The sequence below is a fragment of the Oncorhynchus keta genome, chromosome 36, assembly GCF_023373465.1.
Source record: "Oncorhynchus keta strain PuntledgeMale-10-30-2019 chromosome 36, Oket_V2, whole genome shotgun sequence".
In the NCBI taxonomy this organism is placed as follows: domain Eukaryota; kingdom Metazoa; phylum Chordata; class Actinopteri; order Salmoniformes; family Salmonidae; genus Oncorhynchus; species Oncorhynchus keta.
The window spans coordinates 20,900,019-20,916,063 of NC_068456.1; the positions used below are offsets into that span (position 1 = coordinate 20,900,019).

A 16,045-nucleotide genomic window follows, 5' to 3' on the forward strand; every position below is an offset into this window, starting at 1 on the left:
TGCTTTTCCTTCACTCTGTGGTCCAACTCATCCCAAACCATCTTAATTGGGTTGAGGTAAGGTGATTGTGGAGACCAGGTCATTTGATGCAGCATTCCATCACTCTCCTTCTTGGTCAAATAGCCCTTACACAGTCTGGATGTGTGTTAAAGGTCATTATCCTGTTGAAAAATAAATGATAGTCCCACTAAGCACAAACCAGATGGGATGGCATATAGCTGCAGAATTCTGTGGTAAGTGTGCCTTAAATTCTAAATAAATCATGGACAGTGTCACCAGCAAAGCACCCCCACATCATCACACCTCCATCACACCAGCTCATGCATCACGGTGGGAACCACACATGCGGAGATCATCCGTTCACCTACTCTGGATCTCACAAAGACACTGCGGTTGGAACCAAAAATCGCAAAAAAGTTCAGATTTCCACCAGTCTAATGTCCATTGCTCGTGTTTCTTGGTCCAAGCAAGTCTCTTCTTCTTATTGGTGTCCTTTAGTAGTGGTTTCTTTGCAGCAATTCGACCACGAAGACCTGATTCACGCATTCTCCTCTGAAATGTTGATGTTGAGATGTCTGTTACTTGAACTCTGTGAAGCATTTATTTGGGCTGCAATTTCTGAAACATCTCAAGGATGATCAATGAAAACAGGATGCACCTAAGCTCAATTTCGAGTCTCATACCAAAGGGTCTGAATACTTATGTAATTAAGGTATAAAAATGTTTAAAACATTCAAAACCTGTTTTCACTTTGTCATTATGGGGTATTGTATGTAGATTGATGAGGAAAATGTTTTATTTAATCAATTTTAGAATAAGGCTGTAACGTAACAAAATATGGAAAAAGTCAAGGGGTCTGAATACTTTCCGAATGCACTATATATGTAAATATAAAAATATCTATCTATCTATCTATCTATCTATCTATCTATCTATCTATCTATCTATCTATCTATATAGATATATATATATATATATATATATATATATATATATATATATATATATATATTTAGACCCCTTGACTTTTTCCACATTTTTTTACGTTACAGCCTTATTCTAGGCCACACACACACACACACACACACACACACACACACACACACACACACACACACACACACACACACACACACACACACACAAATCTGAGGGGGCACATGCTCCGGTGCCCTCTATGGGTATGATGCCTCTGTACGTGTGTGTGTGCGTATGTGCTTCCATATTGCCTGCTCTGTCTGCTATAGCATGTTACACTGGCAAGGTCGCAGCAGAGAGGGAAGAGTAATGGCCTATAATGAAACACTGCCTCACATGTTAATAACAGACAGCCAGCCAAGCATGCAATAGTACAGCTGAAGCACATGAAGCCTATCGTTTGACATCAGGTTTTTTTTGTCCTTCATATGCCTATATGGGTCTGCTCACCAAATCTACATCATTCGGAAACGAAATGACAATAATTCATACATTTGAACAATCATTGCTAAATCAAGATGGGTACCATAATGCCACTGTCAGAAAAACAGACACTCATCTGTCAGGTCACGTCTTGTTTTCTACCCCACCCCTATCGCAGCTCACCTTCAAATGTCTCCTATAGGAAATACACACAGCAGCACCCTCGCATACAATCAGCCATTTGCAGCCCCCAGACACATAGTGCTCAAAATGGCAGCCTTCTGGCTAACAACGTTCCTAGTTTCATTGGCACTTATGGAGCACGAGGATCATTACCCCGTCATTCAGTTCAGCCTTCATATCTTACATCTTAGGCCATTATTTAATTATTGCCCTGAAATAATAGGGTCCATTTTGAAATTCATGTAATCAACAAAGTAGGCCAACAGTAATGATCAAAAAGAAACTCCTGGCAGCACGAGGGCTATAGTGTTTCTTCTACCCTTGGAAACCTGGTTAGTGTTTTAATTGAGAAGGACCTAGATGATTAAAGCATCTTCAATTGCAACCCTTGCTACTGGCCCAGCCATTTGCTTGTCAAGAGCCGTCACACTCTCAAGATGGCTGACAGCTGACACGGACAGAGTCCATTCACTCAAATCTCACTGTATGAACGACATCCATACTTACAGTAGTAGTGACTGTTATCCAAGCCTACGGTTGTTTCTCTCACAGCAGGGTGTCACTCAATATAGGCTACTGTACATTGATGATGGGAGAGCTATAGCAGTCACAATACAGTCTAACAACTGTGATGTTCATGTTAAATGAGTGTGTGCCCCTTTAAGACTTGTGGGCTAATGGAGAGATAACCAGAGGGAGGAACAGAAAATAAAATGTAAGAGTACAGGACAGAATGGAAATTAATGAGCCCAGGGTTCAAATATTCCTCACACTGAAATATATATATATATTAAAAAAAGTGATATTGCTGGATTTAAACTGGCAACCTTTGGAATCAGAGGCAAATGCGTACGCCCATCCGCCATCCCCAACACCCTAGCAAATCTGAAACCTACTTGAAGGTAACAGCACTCACTGCTGCCCCTAGTGGCCGATTTCCATGTCATCTCCCAATGTCCTCAGATATGTATGGGTGTCCAATACTGAATACTCACCTTCTCCTTGTATCAACCTGGTTCCCTTCCTTTATCCATCTCCCCTCTCTGTATTTAATCTGTTTCTCCCCTCTCTATCCTTTCTCTTGCCAAGTATTTTCCTTCATGTTCCTCTGCCTCTTTTCACACTCTATACTTGCCCTTGCTATCATTGATTGATTCCTAACACAGACCAGTGAGCTCAGAGGGCATTTGAACTCAAAGACAAAATATAAATTCTGGTCATTGTAAAGCCAAAGGAACCAAACATCCATCAAGCCTATGGAGACCAGAGAACTAGTCTACACAGGCACTTTGTTTTGAACTACTGTAATGAAAATAAAAGAAAAAAGATTAACCTATACCCTTCCTTAGTAAATACTCAGTAACAGTCATTACTTTGTAGAAAGGATTCTGTACAGTCATTTCACACATCTATTTCACTGTGTTTTTGCACTTCTTAAATACAACACCATCAAACAATAAGCGCTGACTGTTGACCAGAGGCTCTGTAGCATCTGTTGAAAGTGCTGGTATTGAATAATTCAGCATCAAACATGAATTAGCCTGAGTGCTTTGCTTTCTCTGTCTCTCTCTCTGGCAGATGCTGTTCCCACACAACTGATGAGGCTTGGACTGGGGCTCTGTCTAAATTTGTTCAGCCCCGCTGGTCATTGTACTGTGAGAATGAGTGTGTGCGCGTGTGCATAGTAAGGACACTGCAGTCACCACAGGCTCATTTCACTGATATATGACATAAGGAAGAACACTTTATACACAACCATGGTAATACCATTCCCACCTTGAAGCCATAATCAACCTTTCCCTAACAGTAAATCCTTTTTATTTTATTGATACAGGGTGGGTCCCCAACGAGACCAGGGTCTCATTTGCAAAGGAGCCCTGTGAACATGAGCATACAATAAAGAATATCAATACAGAAAATACAACAAGATTCACCAAAACAAACAACTCTCACATATCACCTCCTTTGACCTCCACCTAAACTGTCCAATGGAGACCAGCGAGTCTGATTTCAAGGTGGCCTGAAGTCTATTCAATCATTTTTTCCCCCGGGTCAGTGGGGACCCGCAGGACCTCCAGAAGCAGCTCGTCCAGAGAGTTGGACTGAAAATGTCTGGATTTCCAGTTAATAGGTGAGCTGAGGTAGTGGGGGGATTCTCTGAAGAACTGCTTAATATACACAAAGCAGATAAATGCTGGGCCCTTATGTTAGTCAGAGACTTCTAGCCAACAGAACTATGCAAAATGCAGTGATGTGTATGAAAATTGTCCCCAGTGATAAAAAACACAGTGCTGAGTGAATCTAAACGTTTTAAAGCAGATAGCACTAGAACCAATTGCACGATGCCTGATCTTGGCCTATTTCAGACAATCTATGAACAAGTAAGAAGTGGTCAACCGTATCAAAAGCCTTCGACAGGTCAATAAATAAGGAAACACAATGATTTTTATGGTCTAAACAACATAGACAAGCGTAGCTGCTGGAAAAGTGCTAAAACCAGATTGGTGCTCATTAAAACAGAATGAGAAGTTTAAACGTTGTAATCTGAGCATTGGCCAGGGACTCTACACTACAGCACAGAAAAGCACAGTGTAGTTCTGTGGTCAGTGTTATCTGCTGATCAACAAAACCCACTGCTTTTCTCTTTCTCCACCTATCGCTGTACTCTCATGTGACACATATTCTAGAAATGTTACAATTTCCATGCCGGATCAAATTACTCCGCTACAAAGACTCTGTCCATTCCATGCTCAATTGTATCCAAGAGAAAACATGATTTATTCCCTGAGGGGGTTGTCGTCCACAAAAGGCAGCTTTTGTCCATGCAGTAATACAGAAGTTTGTGTCTGAGACAAACTCAAAACCAGGTAATGATATAGCCTAAAAATGTCCAATCAATTGAGGCAGTCTGGTGAAGAGCAGGGCATGATAGATGTAAAGCAGAATGGACCCAGCTCTCTATTCAACATGACTATCAAGGACCAACGAATAAGGTGGTACAAATAGATACAAAAATAAACATCTATTAATAGGATGGACATTTAAAGCTGTCAAATGCTAGGAGGAACTAGGATCACAGAATCAAATTGAAAAGCAATCTCTTCATATGTAAAATAGAAACACAAACGAACCAAATAAATACTGAAGAATTGGATGCCATTGTGTGAGACATCCTGAGTGTTGTGCAACACAAACACCTGGGAGTAATAGATAAGGAGGTAGCTGGAAGGACAGAATGCATTTTTCTCTAAGCATGAAAGTCTCTGATCCCCCCCAGAGGGAGCTGACTGTGGAGGAGTGTCTGTTCTATGATTATCATCGATCTGCCCTCAACACAACCCATTTCCAGCCCCGGTCAGGACACAGGGTCAGGCTCCGACTGGCTGACTCTGCCCACAAATAGAGGCCTTTTCTGGTGACCAAGGACACCAAGAGTGGGTGGTAGAACCAGGGTTTTAGAAGCACAAGGTCAAATGATCAAATATAGGTCTAGAGTCTAAATAATGTTCAAATGATACAAAAGATAGTGAAAATATTTAGGGATTTTCGTCATCATCTTGCATGGCTCTAACACAGACGGCTAGTCAAGTATTATGGTGCGAGTGTAATTTTGTTTTTTTCTCCCTCTGCCTTGTGGTACAACAGATCAATTGAGAAGCCAATTATGCATGAAATATGTCAAGGAAAACCTACAAGACAAACAGTCTTGCTTTAGTAGTGCTACTGATGGGATACTGGCAGGTGGTTAGCTACAAATGAAGCTGAGGTAGACAGAGGCCAGATGGGGGTAGGGTGTGTGTGGGGAGGGAGGGAGGGTAGGGTGTGTGTGGGGAGGGAGGGAGGGAAGGTAGGGTAGGTAGGGTATGTGTGAGGAGGGAGGTAGGGTATGTGTGGTGAGGGAGGGTAGGGTGTGTGTGGGGAGGGAGGGTGTGTTTTGGGAGGGTATGTGTGGGGAGGGAGGGAAGGTACGGTATGTGTGGGGAGTGAGAGAGGGTAGGGTGTGTGTGGGGAGAGAGGGTAGGGTGTGTGTGGGGAGAGAGGGTAGGGTGTGTGTGGGGAGGGAAGGTAGGGTGTATGTGGGAAGGGAAGGTAGGGTGTGTGTGGGGAGGGAAGGTAGGGTGTGTGTGGGGAGAGAGGGTAGGGTGTGTGTGGGGAGGGAAGGTAGGGTGTGTGTGGGGAGAGAGGGTAGGGTGTGTTTGGGGAGCGAGGGTAGGGTGTGTGTGGGGAGAGAGGGTAGGGTGTGTGTGGGGAGAGAAGGTAGGGTGTGTGTGGGGAGAGAGGGTAGGGTGTGTGCGTGGGGAGAGAGGGTAGGGTGTGTGTGGGGAGAGAGGGTAGGGTGTGTGTGGGGAGGGAGGGAAGGTAGGGTGTATGTGGGAAGGGAAGGTAGGGTGTGTGTGGGGAGAGAGGAAAGGTAGGGTATGTGTGGGGAGGGAGGGTAGGGTGTGTGTGGGGAGGGAAGGTAGGGTATGTGTGGGGAGGGAGGGAGGGAGGGTAGGGTGTGTGTGGGGAGGGAGGGATGGTTTGAGGACAATACAGTGCCACTGACACGGCCTGCAACGAAAACATGCGGTCTCTCCTTCACTGCAGCCGAGGTGAGTAAGACATTTAAACGTGTTAACCCTCGCAGGGCTGCAGGCCCAGACGGCATCCCCAGCCGCGCCCTCAGAGCATGCGCAGACCAGCTGGCCGGTGTGTTTACGGACATATTCAATCAATCCCTATACCAGTCTGCTGTTCCCACATGCTTCAAGAGGGCCACCATTGTTCCTGTTCCCAAGAAAGCTAAGGTAACTGAGCTAAACGACTACCGCCCCGTAGCACTCACTTCCGTCATCATGAAGTGCTTTGAGAGACTAGTCAAGGACCATATCACCTCCACCCTACCTGACACCCTAGACCCACTCCAATTTGCTTACCGCCCAAATAGGTCCACAGACGACGCAATCTCAACCACACTGCACACTGCCCTAACCCACCTGGACAAGAGGAATACCTATGTGAGAATGCTGTTCATCGACAACAGCTCGGCATTCAACACCATAGTACCCTCCAAGCTCGTCATCAAGCTCGAGACCCTGGGTCTCGACCCCGCCCTGTGCAACTGGGTACTGGACTTCCTGACGGGCCGCCCCCAGGTGGTGAGGGTAGGCAACAACATCTCCTCCCCACTGATCCTCAACACGGGGGCCCCACAAGGGTGCGTTCTGAACCCTCTCCTGTACTCCCTGTTCACCCACGACTGCGTGGCCACGCACGCCTCCAACTCAATCATCAAGTTTGCGGACGACACAATAGTGGTAGGCTTGATTACCAACAACGACGAGACGGCCTACAGAGAGGAGGTGAGGGCCCTCGGAGTGTGGTGTCAAGAAAATAACCTCACACTCAACGTCAACAAAACTAAGGAGATGATTGTGGACTTCAGGAAACAGCAGAGGGAACACCCCCCTATCCACATCGATGGAACAGTAGTAGAGAGGGTAGCAAGTTTTAAGTTCCTCGGCATACACATTACAGACAAACTGAATTGGTCCACTCACACTGACAGCGTCGTGAAGAAGGCGCAGCAGCGCCTCTTCAACCTCAGGAGGCTGAAGAAATTCGGCTTGTCACCAAAAGCATTCACAAACTTCTACAGATGCACAATCAAGAGCATCCTGGCGGGCTGTATCACCGCCTGGTACGGCAACTGCTCCGCCCTCAACCGTAAGGCTCTCCAGAGGGTAGTAAGGTCTGCACAACGCATCACCGGGGGCAAACTACCTGCCCTCCAGGACACCTACACCACCCGATGTTACAGGAAGGCCATAAAGATCATCAAGGACATCAACCACCCGAGCCACTGCCTGTTCACCCCACTATCATCCAGAAGGCGAGGTCAGTACAGGTGCATCAAAGCTGGGACCGAGAGACTGAAAAACAGCTTCTATCTGTTAAACAGCCACCACTAACATTGAGTGGCTGCTGCCAACACACTGTCATTGACACTGACCCAACTCCAGCCATTTTAATAATGGGAATTGATGGGAAATGATGTAAATATATCACTAGCCACTTTAAACAATGCTACCTTATATAATGTTACTTACCCTACATTATTAATCTCATATGCATACGTATATACTGTACTCTATATCATCGACTGCATCCTTATGTAATACATGTATCACTAGCCACTTTAACTATTCCACTTTGTTTACTTTGTCTACATACTCATCTCATATGTATATACTGTACTCGATACCATCTACTGTATGCTGCCCTGTACCATCACTCATTCATATATCCTGATGTACATATTCTTTATCCCCTTACACTGTGTATAAGACAGTAGTTTTGGAATTGTTAGTTAGATTACTTGTTGGTTATCACTGCATTGTATGTGTAGGGAGGGAGGGTAGGGTGGGTGTGGGAAGGGAAGGTATGGTGAGTGTGGGGGGGGGTAGGGTGTGTGGGGTGGGTCGGGTAGGGTGTGTGTGGGAAGGGAGGGTGTGTGTGGGGAGGGAGGGAGGGGAGGGTGTATGTGGGGAGGAGGGAGTATAGGGTGGGGTGTTTGTGGGGAGGGAGAAGTATAGGGTGGGGTGTTTGTGGGGAGGGAGGATAGGGTATGTGTGGGGAGGGAGGTTGGTGTGTTGGTGGGGAGGGAGGATAGGGTATGTGTGGGGAGGGAGGTAGTGTGGGGAGGGGGTGGATAGAGTTGCCTCTACCAATGCAGGCACATAGAATGTGTCCCATGGGTCAGAATACTGGTGTGAGGGACAGTATAACTACAACAGGAGGGGTTATTAGAGAGGTGAGGGTATGGGACTATCATGTTCTGTACACACATACATAGACACGGACACACACGCACACACACACACACACACACACACACACACACACACACACACACACACACACACACACACACACACACACACACACACACACACACACACACACACGCACACACACACACAATAGAGCGGAGGGGTTTGGCTGGAGAGTGAGGGCGATGGGGGGAGCATGGTCGAGGGCATTTGTGTGTTTGGGGCTGGGCCAGCATGTTTAGCAGCCTGATGGAGGAGGCCTTGATGCACCATGGGGGATTAATGCTTGTGATGATGGTGGGGCGGGGGAAGAAAGGGAAACTTACAACACAAGCATCGGTGCACATGCCCTGCTTCTATTGTTGGTGGGTGCTGATGAATGGCCCCAAGATCTGGGATTTTACTTTCTGTATGTGTGTGTGTGTGTGTGTGTGTGTGTGTGTGTGTGTGTGTGTGTGTGTGTGTGTGTGTGTGTGTGTGTGTATGAGTGAGTGCATATGGAGGACAGTCCTTGTAAGAGAGAAGACGAGAGGGGGTTTCAGGGCGAGTGGAGAAAGGGGGGCTGGGGGACCCGTGCCGGGAAGCGCAGGCAGACAGGCTGTGGGGGAGGTGGGTTTAGCTGGTAGATACTGTTGATGGGGGTTCATCACTGAATTCATGTGTGTGAGTGTGTGTGTGTGTGTGTGTGTGTGTGTGTGTGTGTGTGTGTGTGTGTGTGTGTGTGTGTGTGTGTGTGTGTGTGTGTGTGTGTGTGTGTGTGTGTGTGTGTGTGTGCGTGTGCGTGCGTGCGTGCGAGTGTGGTGTGTGGGAGCTCAACTCTTCAAATGCAGAACATCCTTATGGTACTTCAGCAGCTCCCTCCTAATGCCTGCCTCCAGCTCTTTACTCCCCATTTCTAGTCATTTCCTCTACCCCATTTTCTACTCTCCTCAGTTCACTACCGCACCAGTACTTCTCTTTGCTTCACCTCTTCCTCATTCCTAATCTTTTCACCTTTCCATTCTTCTCCTGTCCTGCCTTTTCATCTCCTCAGCCATCCCTCCTTTCTTGCCCCTATCATGTCCGACCCTGGGCACATCATGTCCGACCCTGGGCACATCATTAAAGGATTATGCCAAGACTTCATGTTTGTATTTTCCCTCTTCAGAGAAAATGTCAGGAAGCTGATGTCTTAATAAATTACAAGAAAAAAAGACAAGATGGAGAATCTTGCAGTTGAAGCTCTCTCGTGTAGACAGAAATCTGCTACAGCTCATACCAGACTTACATCAGAGATCCAGAGTTTATGTGCACACAGCATCAGCATCTCCTACTCAATACAACCTCTACGAGACAGAGTGATGACAGCAGAAACAGAATAACAACGTACCACGGAGCAGAGAGAAGAGAAAATAAGAAAGAAGAGGACACCAATCACCTTCAAATGACCTTAAGGCCTAGTAACATCGCGCTCTCCCTCTCTCTCACTGTCCATCTCCGAGGCAAGACCCAGATCATGGCGGATTTTTATAACAACATGAAAGCCACACAATAGACCATTTGTTATGGTAAAATATTCTGTGTTCTATTCCACTACACCAGAACCAATTCTAGTCACTTCCAATCTCGAGTGTACCACAGAGAATACATGGGTTATGGCGTACCATCCCAGTAGGACAAACACACTGGTGTAGATCCAGTTACATCTTTACTGGTAAATCACCCCAGCACTCAGCTCTCCAGGACCCCTCAGACGACTGAGCCGCTCGATCGATAATTAAAATGATCCCTATTACAGCGTCTCACAGGCCCCTTGGAGACGGAATATATTGCAGTGAGATAGATAGCCATATGCAGAATAGGGTGATGTATTGTAGATTGAAGGATTGAGGAACAGCATTTCAAGGACCATGGGTAACAGTCTACTGTTCGCTGTAAAGAAATGGCTGAAGGACTTTGGAGGTGTCAGCATATTGAATGCAACTGAACAAAAGCAATCAATGATGAGATCAAATAAAGGGGTTCCTTCGTTTTAACCAGAATTGTTGAAGTACACTAGCACAGTAGACTCTTTCTGAAAAGCAGTGCTGGACAGAGGTTTGTGTGCCTGTGGGGCAGTTTCAGTTTAGCATTTCAGTTTGATGAGTGGCCTGCCCATTTGACTGATGAGGGCTTTCTCTTGGTCACAATTGCCCCCCTGGGACTGGTCCTCGATCAGCCACAACACACACAGCAATTCTCCATAGCGGGTTAAGGATGGACCATTCTCTCTCTCTACACATATTATAGTCTCTTGTGGGAGGGGGAGGGGGACAGAGAGGAATGAATGCTCATTCTGCCTTTGTTTCGCTTGTTCCAGAACAGAGAGAAATGTGTGCGAGTAAAGGCATCAGCATGCTTCAGTTTGTACTGAATAGTACTTTGTCCATTTTGAGACGCCGTAGACAGAAAATAGTTTCAATTAATCTAAAATAACTCAAGAAATCTGTCACGCCCTGATCGGTTTCACCTGTCCTTGTGCTTGTCTCCACCCCTCTCCAGATGTCACCCATCTTCCCAATTATCCCCTGTGTATTTTTACATGTGTTCTCTGTCTGTTTGTTGCCAGTTCGTCTTGTTTGTTCAAGCTTACCAGCATTTTTCCTGTCAGCACCTATCGTTTCACAGCCTCTCTTTACTAGTCCTCCCGGTTTTGACCTTTGCCTGTCCTGACCCTGAGCCTGTCTGCCGTCCTGTACCTTTGCTCCACCTCTGGATTACTGAACCCTGCCTGTCCCTGACCCTGAGTCCGCCGGCCGTCCTGTACCTTTTCCTTACCCTGCATTTCCGACCCCTGCCTGCCTTGACCTGTCTTTGCCTGCCCCGTTTGCTACAATAAGCAGTGTTACTTTGACAGTCTGCATCTGGGTCTTACCTTGATTCCTGATAGAGAGATAGAGAGGATTGGAGACTCCCATTTTGTGAGCTACACATGCTTAGTCTGGTAAGAGGAGGATGAGTGCCTCCAGTCGTCCCTCAAGACTGCTTCCTCCTCTCCTTCTCCTCTCTAACACCTACAGCAGTCTCTTCTTACTACTGTTGCTGTAGCCAAGCTCTTAGGGAATCCGCAAGCTTTTTGCTATGTCTCAGAGATAATAACAATTTAAGTAAAGGTGGTATGATAACCTGTATGATAAGGAAACGGTGACCCCTCTCCTACCTCCTTAGCTCCTAGTGCCAGCTCTGGGCTTGAATACCCTGACCTCTCCCCTGATCCCCCTCACTGTGTGTCAGTAGGAGGTGTTCTTTCCACTGGCAGGCTACTATACCTCCATGCACAGCAGCTCCTTCTGGGGTGAGGAAGGTTAGTGGTCCCCTCCGCCAAAAGCAATCCTCCAGACACCTCCACTCCATTAGGCCCGTACAGCACTGAGTGAAGGCTGATAAGAGAGGCAGACGGGCTCCTCAGTCAGCAATTTTCATCTATCTCACCAACTCTCTCACTACTTCTTTCTCTCTCTCCTAATCTTTCTCTCGCTCCTTCTCTTTTTCTCTCTCCCCCACTCTTTCCTTCTTTTTCTCTCTCCCATCAGGTATTGTTGGAGGGCCACCAGACAGTAGTAAATGATGCAGGCCAAGCTCAGCCAAGCCCATCAGGTACTTAAGCAATAAGGAACAAGAGGGTGTGGTATAGCCAATATAACCACAACTAAGCAAGGTTATATTGCACGGCGCAACGCAGAGTGCCTGGATACAGCTATTATCCATGGTATATTGGCCATATACCACAAACTCCTGAGGTGCCTTATTGCGATTATAAACTGGTAACCAATGTAATCAGAGCAGTAAAAATACATGTTTTGTCATACCCGTGGTATACTGTCTGATATACCATGGCTGTCAGCCAATCAGCATTCAGGGCTCAAACCAACCAGTTTATAATGTAGAATAGAACAGGATCTGAGATAAGACTGGCTAATACTGTAGTGTAGAAAAGCAAAGGTTTGAGGGTCCTGTGCGTTTGTTATGAGGGTCCTGTGTGTTTGTTATGAGGGTCCTCTGTGTCTCAGTTGGTAGAGCATGGAGCTTACAATGCCAGGGTTGTGGGTTTGATTCTCACAGGGGACCAGTACAAAAAATGAAAAATGTATTGCACTCACTACTGTATAAGAGTGTCTGCTAAATTACTAAAATACAATTATAAAATTACATGTGCATTAAACACATTTCCATTTCTACCTAGCAACAAAAGGAGCATGTGAGGTGTCTGTGCATTTCTTTGTGAGAGAGGGAGGGAGGAAGAAGCATGAGGACAGGAGGAAGGACACAGCTCAGAGGAGAAAGGGGAAACTGATTATCTGAATGGAGCGTGCTATACTTGCAGGCAATCAATAAATGGAGAAGAGCTCCCTCAGCCCGACATGAAATATGAGTCTCTATAATAATAATAATAATAATAATATCCCTCATGGACGCCAGGAACACACACACACACGCACAAAGATAATGTACACAATCAAGTAAATTAAATCAGTCACCTTTAAGGTTTTTGTTCAAAAATAATATTTTCATAGATGTAAAAAATACAATGTCAATGATGGGGTCAAATAACAATCTATTGTGCATAAATAGAAGCAAAGACAATAAATGTCAGTTCTATTGAATAGATCTCATGGGTGAAATAATTGCATCCAGTAAACATCAAGCAGTGGATGCTTTACGTCCAGCAAGACATTCTCTAGATATTTATGACTTCAACCTATTTGTCCAGCAAAACCAGAACTACGTGCATATAGCAGATAAAAGAGCAAGCAGTAACCCACATGTATTCTCCTCCATCATATGGAAAGCTTTTCCATCAATAAATAACAGAAATATGCATTATATATGGACGTCTGTGTATCCAGCTGCACACAGATGCTCTCGACTGGACCACAACATAACCACATGCCAGGAACAGTACAGAACTCTTTGGATCACTAATGAACCAGGAGTAGTTTGGATCAGTACCATACCCCTGTCCATTTGAAAAGCTGTAAGATCAAGGCTTTTGAATCCGCACACTGAGAGATGCTGATTTTGAAGTATAACAGTGGCGGTGATGCTGTAGTATTTGGGGGAGCCCGTGTTTAGCTGTAGATTAGACAATAGTGTTAGACAGCATAAGTGCCAGATGCCAAGTACGACCTTACCACTACGCACCACGAACAAGGCCCCAGGCTGATGCTTAACTAACAGGTGAAATTCAACAAGGTTACGTGCACGCGAGCGCACACACACTACATTGAATGCATGGCAGCTTAACGACATGAGAGAATTCTGTGTGTGTGTGTGCTGCCCATATGAACACAATGGGGATGTGGCTGAGCAGGGAGTCTCGCTCCAGTGAAAGTACCTTTCTCTTTTGTTCCCGGGACGCTAGTTTCTTAATTCTCCTTTTCTTTTCTTTCTCATCCTCGATAGCATTGACATCCACGTCCCGGTTCTTCTTCAATGCGGAGGCTGCGTGAGCCATGGCGGAATACAAAAAAACGGTAGAAATCCCAGGGAAGTGGAAGCCAACGATCTCAGAGAAAAAGATAAGGAAAGGGAAAAAGAGTTCCGTCCTGCTGACAAGGAGAGTGTCGGAGGATAAGGGTAGGCAGGAGAAATGATGAGGAAACGTCTCCTCCTGTTTCTGTGTCAACCTCAGTCAGTGTAGAATCCAGGAGCAAGAGAGCCACGAGCATCACCAGGCACAGAGGTGGAGAGAAGAGAAACGGTTACTACGGTAACCACGCTCTGTTTCTAGCCGTCCTCTTCAGGTTCCCCTCCTGGTCCATGGCGGTACCTGGGCCGGTGCTCCGCGTGGATCTGTCTGTGTGTGTGTGTGTGTATGTGTGTGTGTGTGTGAGAGAGAGAAAGAGAGTGTAAGTGAGTGTCTGTGTGTATGAATGGTGTGAGGGAGCCAGCTGGGGTAGGAAGGGCGGGGGGGATAGAGGGAATGTGAGGGATCGTACGGCTATAAGTGTGTGTGTGTGTGTGTGTGTGTGTGTGTGTGTGTGTGTGTGTGTGTGTGTGTGTGTGTGTGTGTGTGTGTGTGTGTGTGTGTGTGTGTGTGTGTGTGTGTGTGTGTGTGTGTGTGTGTGTGTGTGTGTGTGTGTGTGTGTGTGTGTGTGTGTGTGTGTGTGTGTGTGTGTGTGTGTGTGTGTGTGTGTGTGTGTGTGTGTGTGTGTGTGTGTGTGTGTGTGTGTGTGTGTGTGTGTGTGTGTGTGTGTGTGTGTGTGTGTGTGTGTGTGTGTGTGTGTGTGTGTGTGTGTGTGTGTGTGTGTGTGTGTGTGTGTGTGTGTGTGTGTGTGTGTGTGTGTGTGTGTGTGTGTGTGTGTGTGTGTACTTCTCCCCACCCACCAGCTGGAAGTGCCCAAGTGAGAGATGGGATAGGGGAGAAAGTGTAGAGGACGGACTGAAGGGGGAGGTTGGATGGTGCTGATGGTAATTTTCTGTATCTCTCTCACACACTCTCACACAGGTGGGAAGGGAAGAGGCAAAATACCTATCCATCCTTTTTTTCTATAAAATCTGTTAATGTACAACAGACGGCTGATCCTATAACTTTGGAATACTAATTGCTGACTGTGTCTATTAAAGAATGACAACTTCCATTGGGTCATACATTATGAAAAAAACTAGAAAAGGTCCTGCTGAGTACTGACACAATAATGCTAATGTTGAGAGGAAACTGACATACTAATACTAATTCTGAGAGGAAACTGACATACTAATGCTGAGAGGAAACTGACAGACTAATGCTGAGAGGAAACTGACAGACTAATGCTGAGAGGAAACTGACATACTAATGCTAATGCTGAGAGGAAACTGACATACTAATGCTAATGCTGAGAAGAAACTGACATACTAATGCTGAGAGGAAACTGACACACTAATGCTGAGAGGAAACTGACATACTAATGCTAATGCTGAGAGGAAACTGACATAATAATTCTGAGAGGAAACTGAAATACCAATACTAATGCTGAGAGGAAACTGACATACTAATGCTAACGCTGAGAGGAAACTGACATACTAATGCTAATGCTGAGAGGAAACTGACACTCTAACACCCTGACTACAATGCTCATGTCGCGTGTGTGAGCATTGCAAATTAAATGTAGAAATCTATATTATTCAATTATTGCACCCACACTGGTCTGCGCTAAAATAGAAGTCAGTTCTATTTGTGACACAGATCGCTGTGCAAGTTCTGCCTCTCCCATCTCCCTATTGGTTTATAGAAGCAGATATTCACGTGCCATCTCATCATCGGTTATACCCACGTGGGTGATTTAACAATGAACTCTGTTGTCGGTCGTCGTGGTAATACTATGAAGGTTTAGATGCCAATCATCATATAAGTTCAGAAAAGAAAAAACCTGGAAGGAGGAGAGATGACTAGAAACGATTTGGTTGGCTGTTTTATGTGTGGATTAATTGTCGGAGTAGAGGACCTTGTGCATTTCAGGTAAAATAACAACTCAATGTTTATATCCCAGGACAAATTAGCTAGCAACAGCAAGCTAGCTAAATAGGACAAATTAGCTAGCAAGTGCAAGCGAGCTAGCTAAATTGCCATAAATGTTTAATGCTTTTCGCCCTGTCCCCAAATTAATGTAATTGGTTCAGAGTTTGTTTTGATATTTTAACCTGCATGTCGT

The 16,045-nt window shown here is 45.6% G+C and overlaps 1 protein-coding gene across 4 annotated transcripts in view; it reads right to left on the minus strand.

Moving 5' to 3' along the window:
- LOC118369789 (ankyrin-3-like) overlaps positions 1–14,213 on the minus strand; it is a 137,368-nt gene extending 123,155 nt beyond the window's left edge. For 3 of the 4 annotated variants that reach the window (XM_052498654.1, XM_035754489.2, XM_052498653.1), the window contains exon 1: positions 13,750–14,212. In XM_052498654.1, coding sequence (XP_052354614.1) covers positions 13,750–13,869 — 120 coding nt within the window. In that variant the 5' untranslated portion in view covers positions 13,870–14,212. Of the gene's footprint in view, positions 1–13,749 lie in introns of all 4 variants that reach the window. The other variant, XM_052498652.1, reaches the window with a different exon arrangement.
- Positions 14,214–16,045: the final 1,832 nt, after the last annotated feature.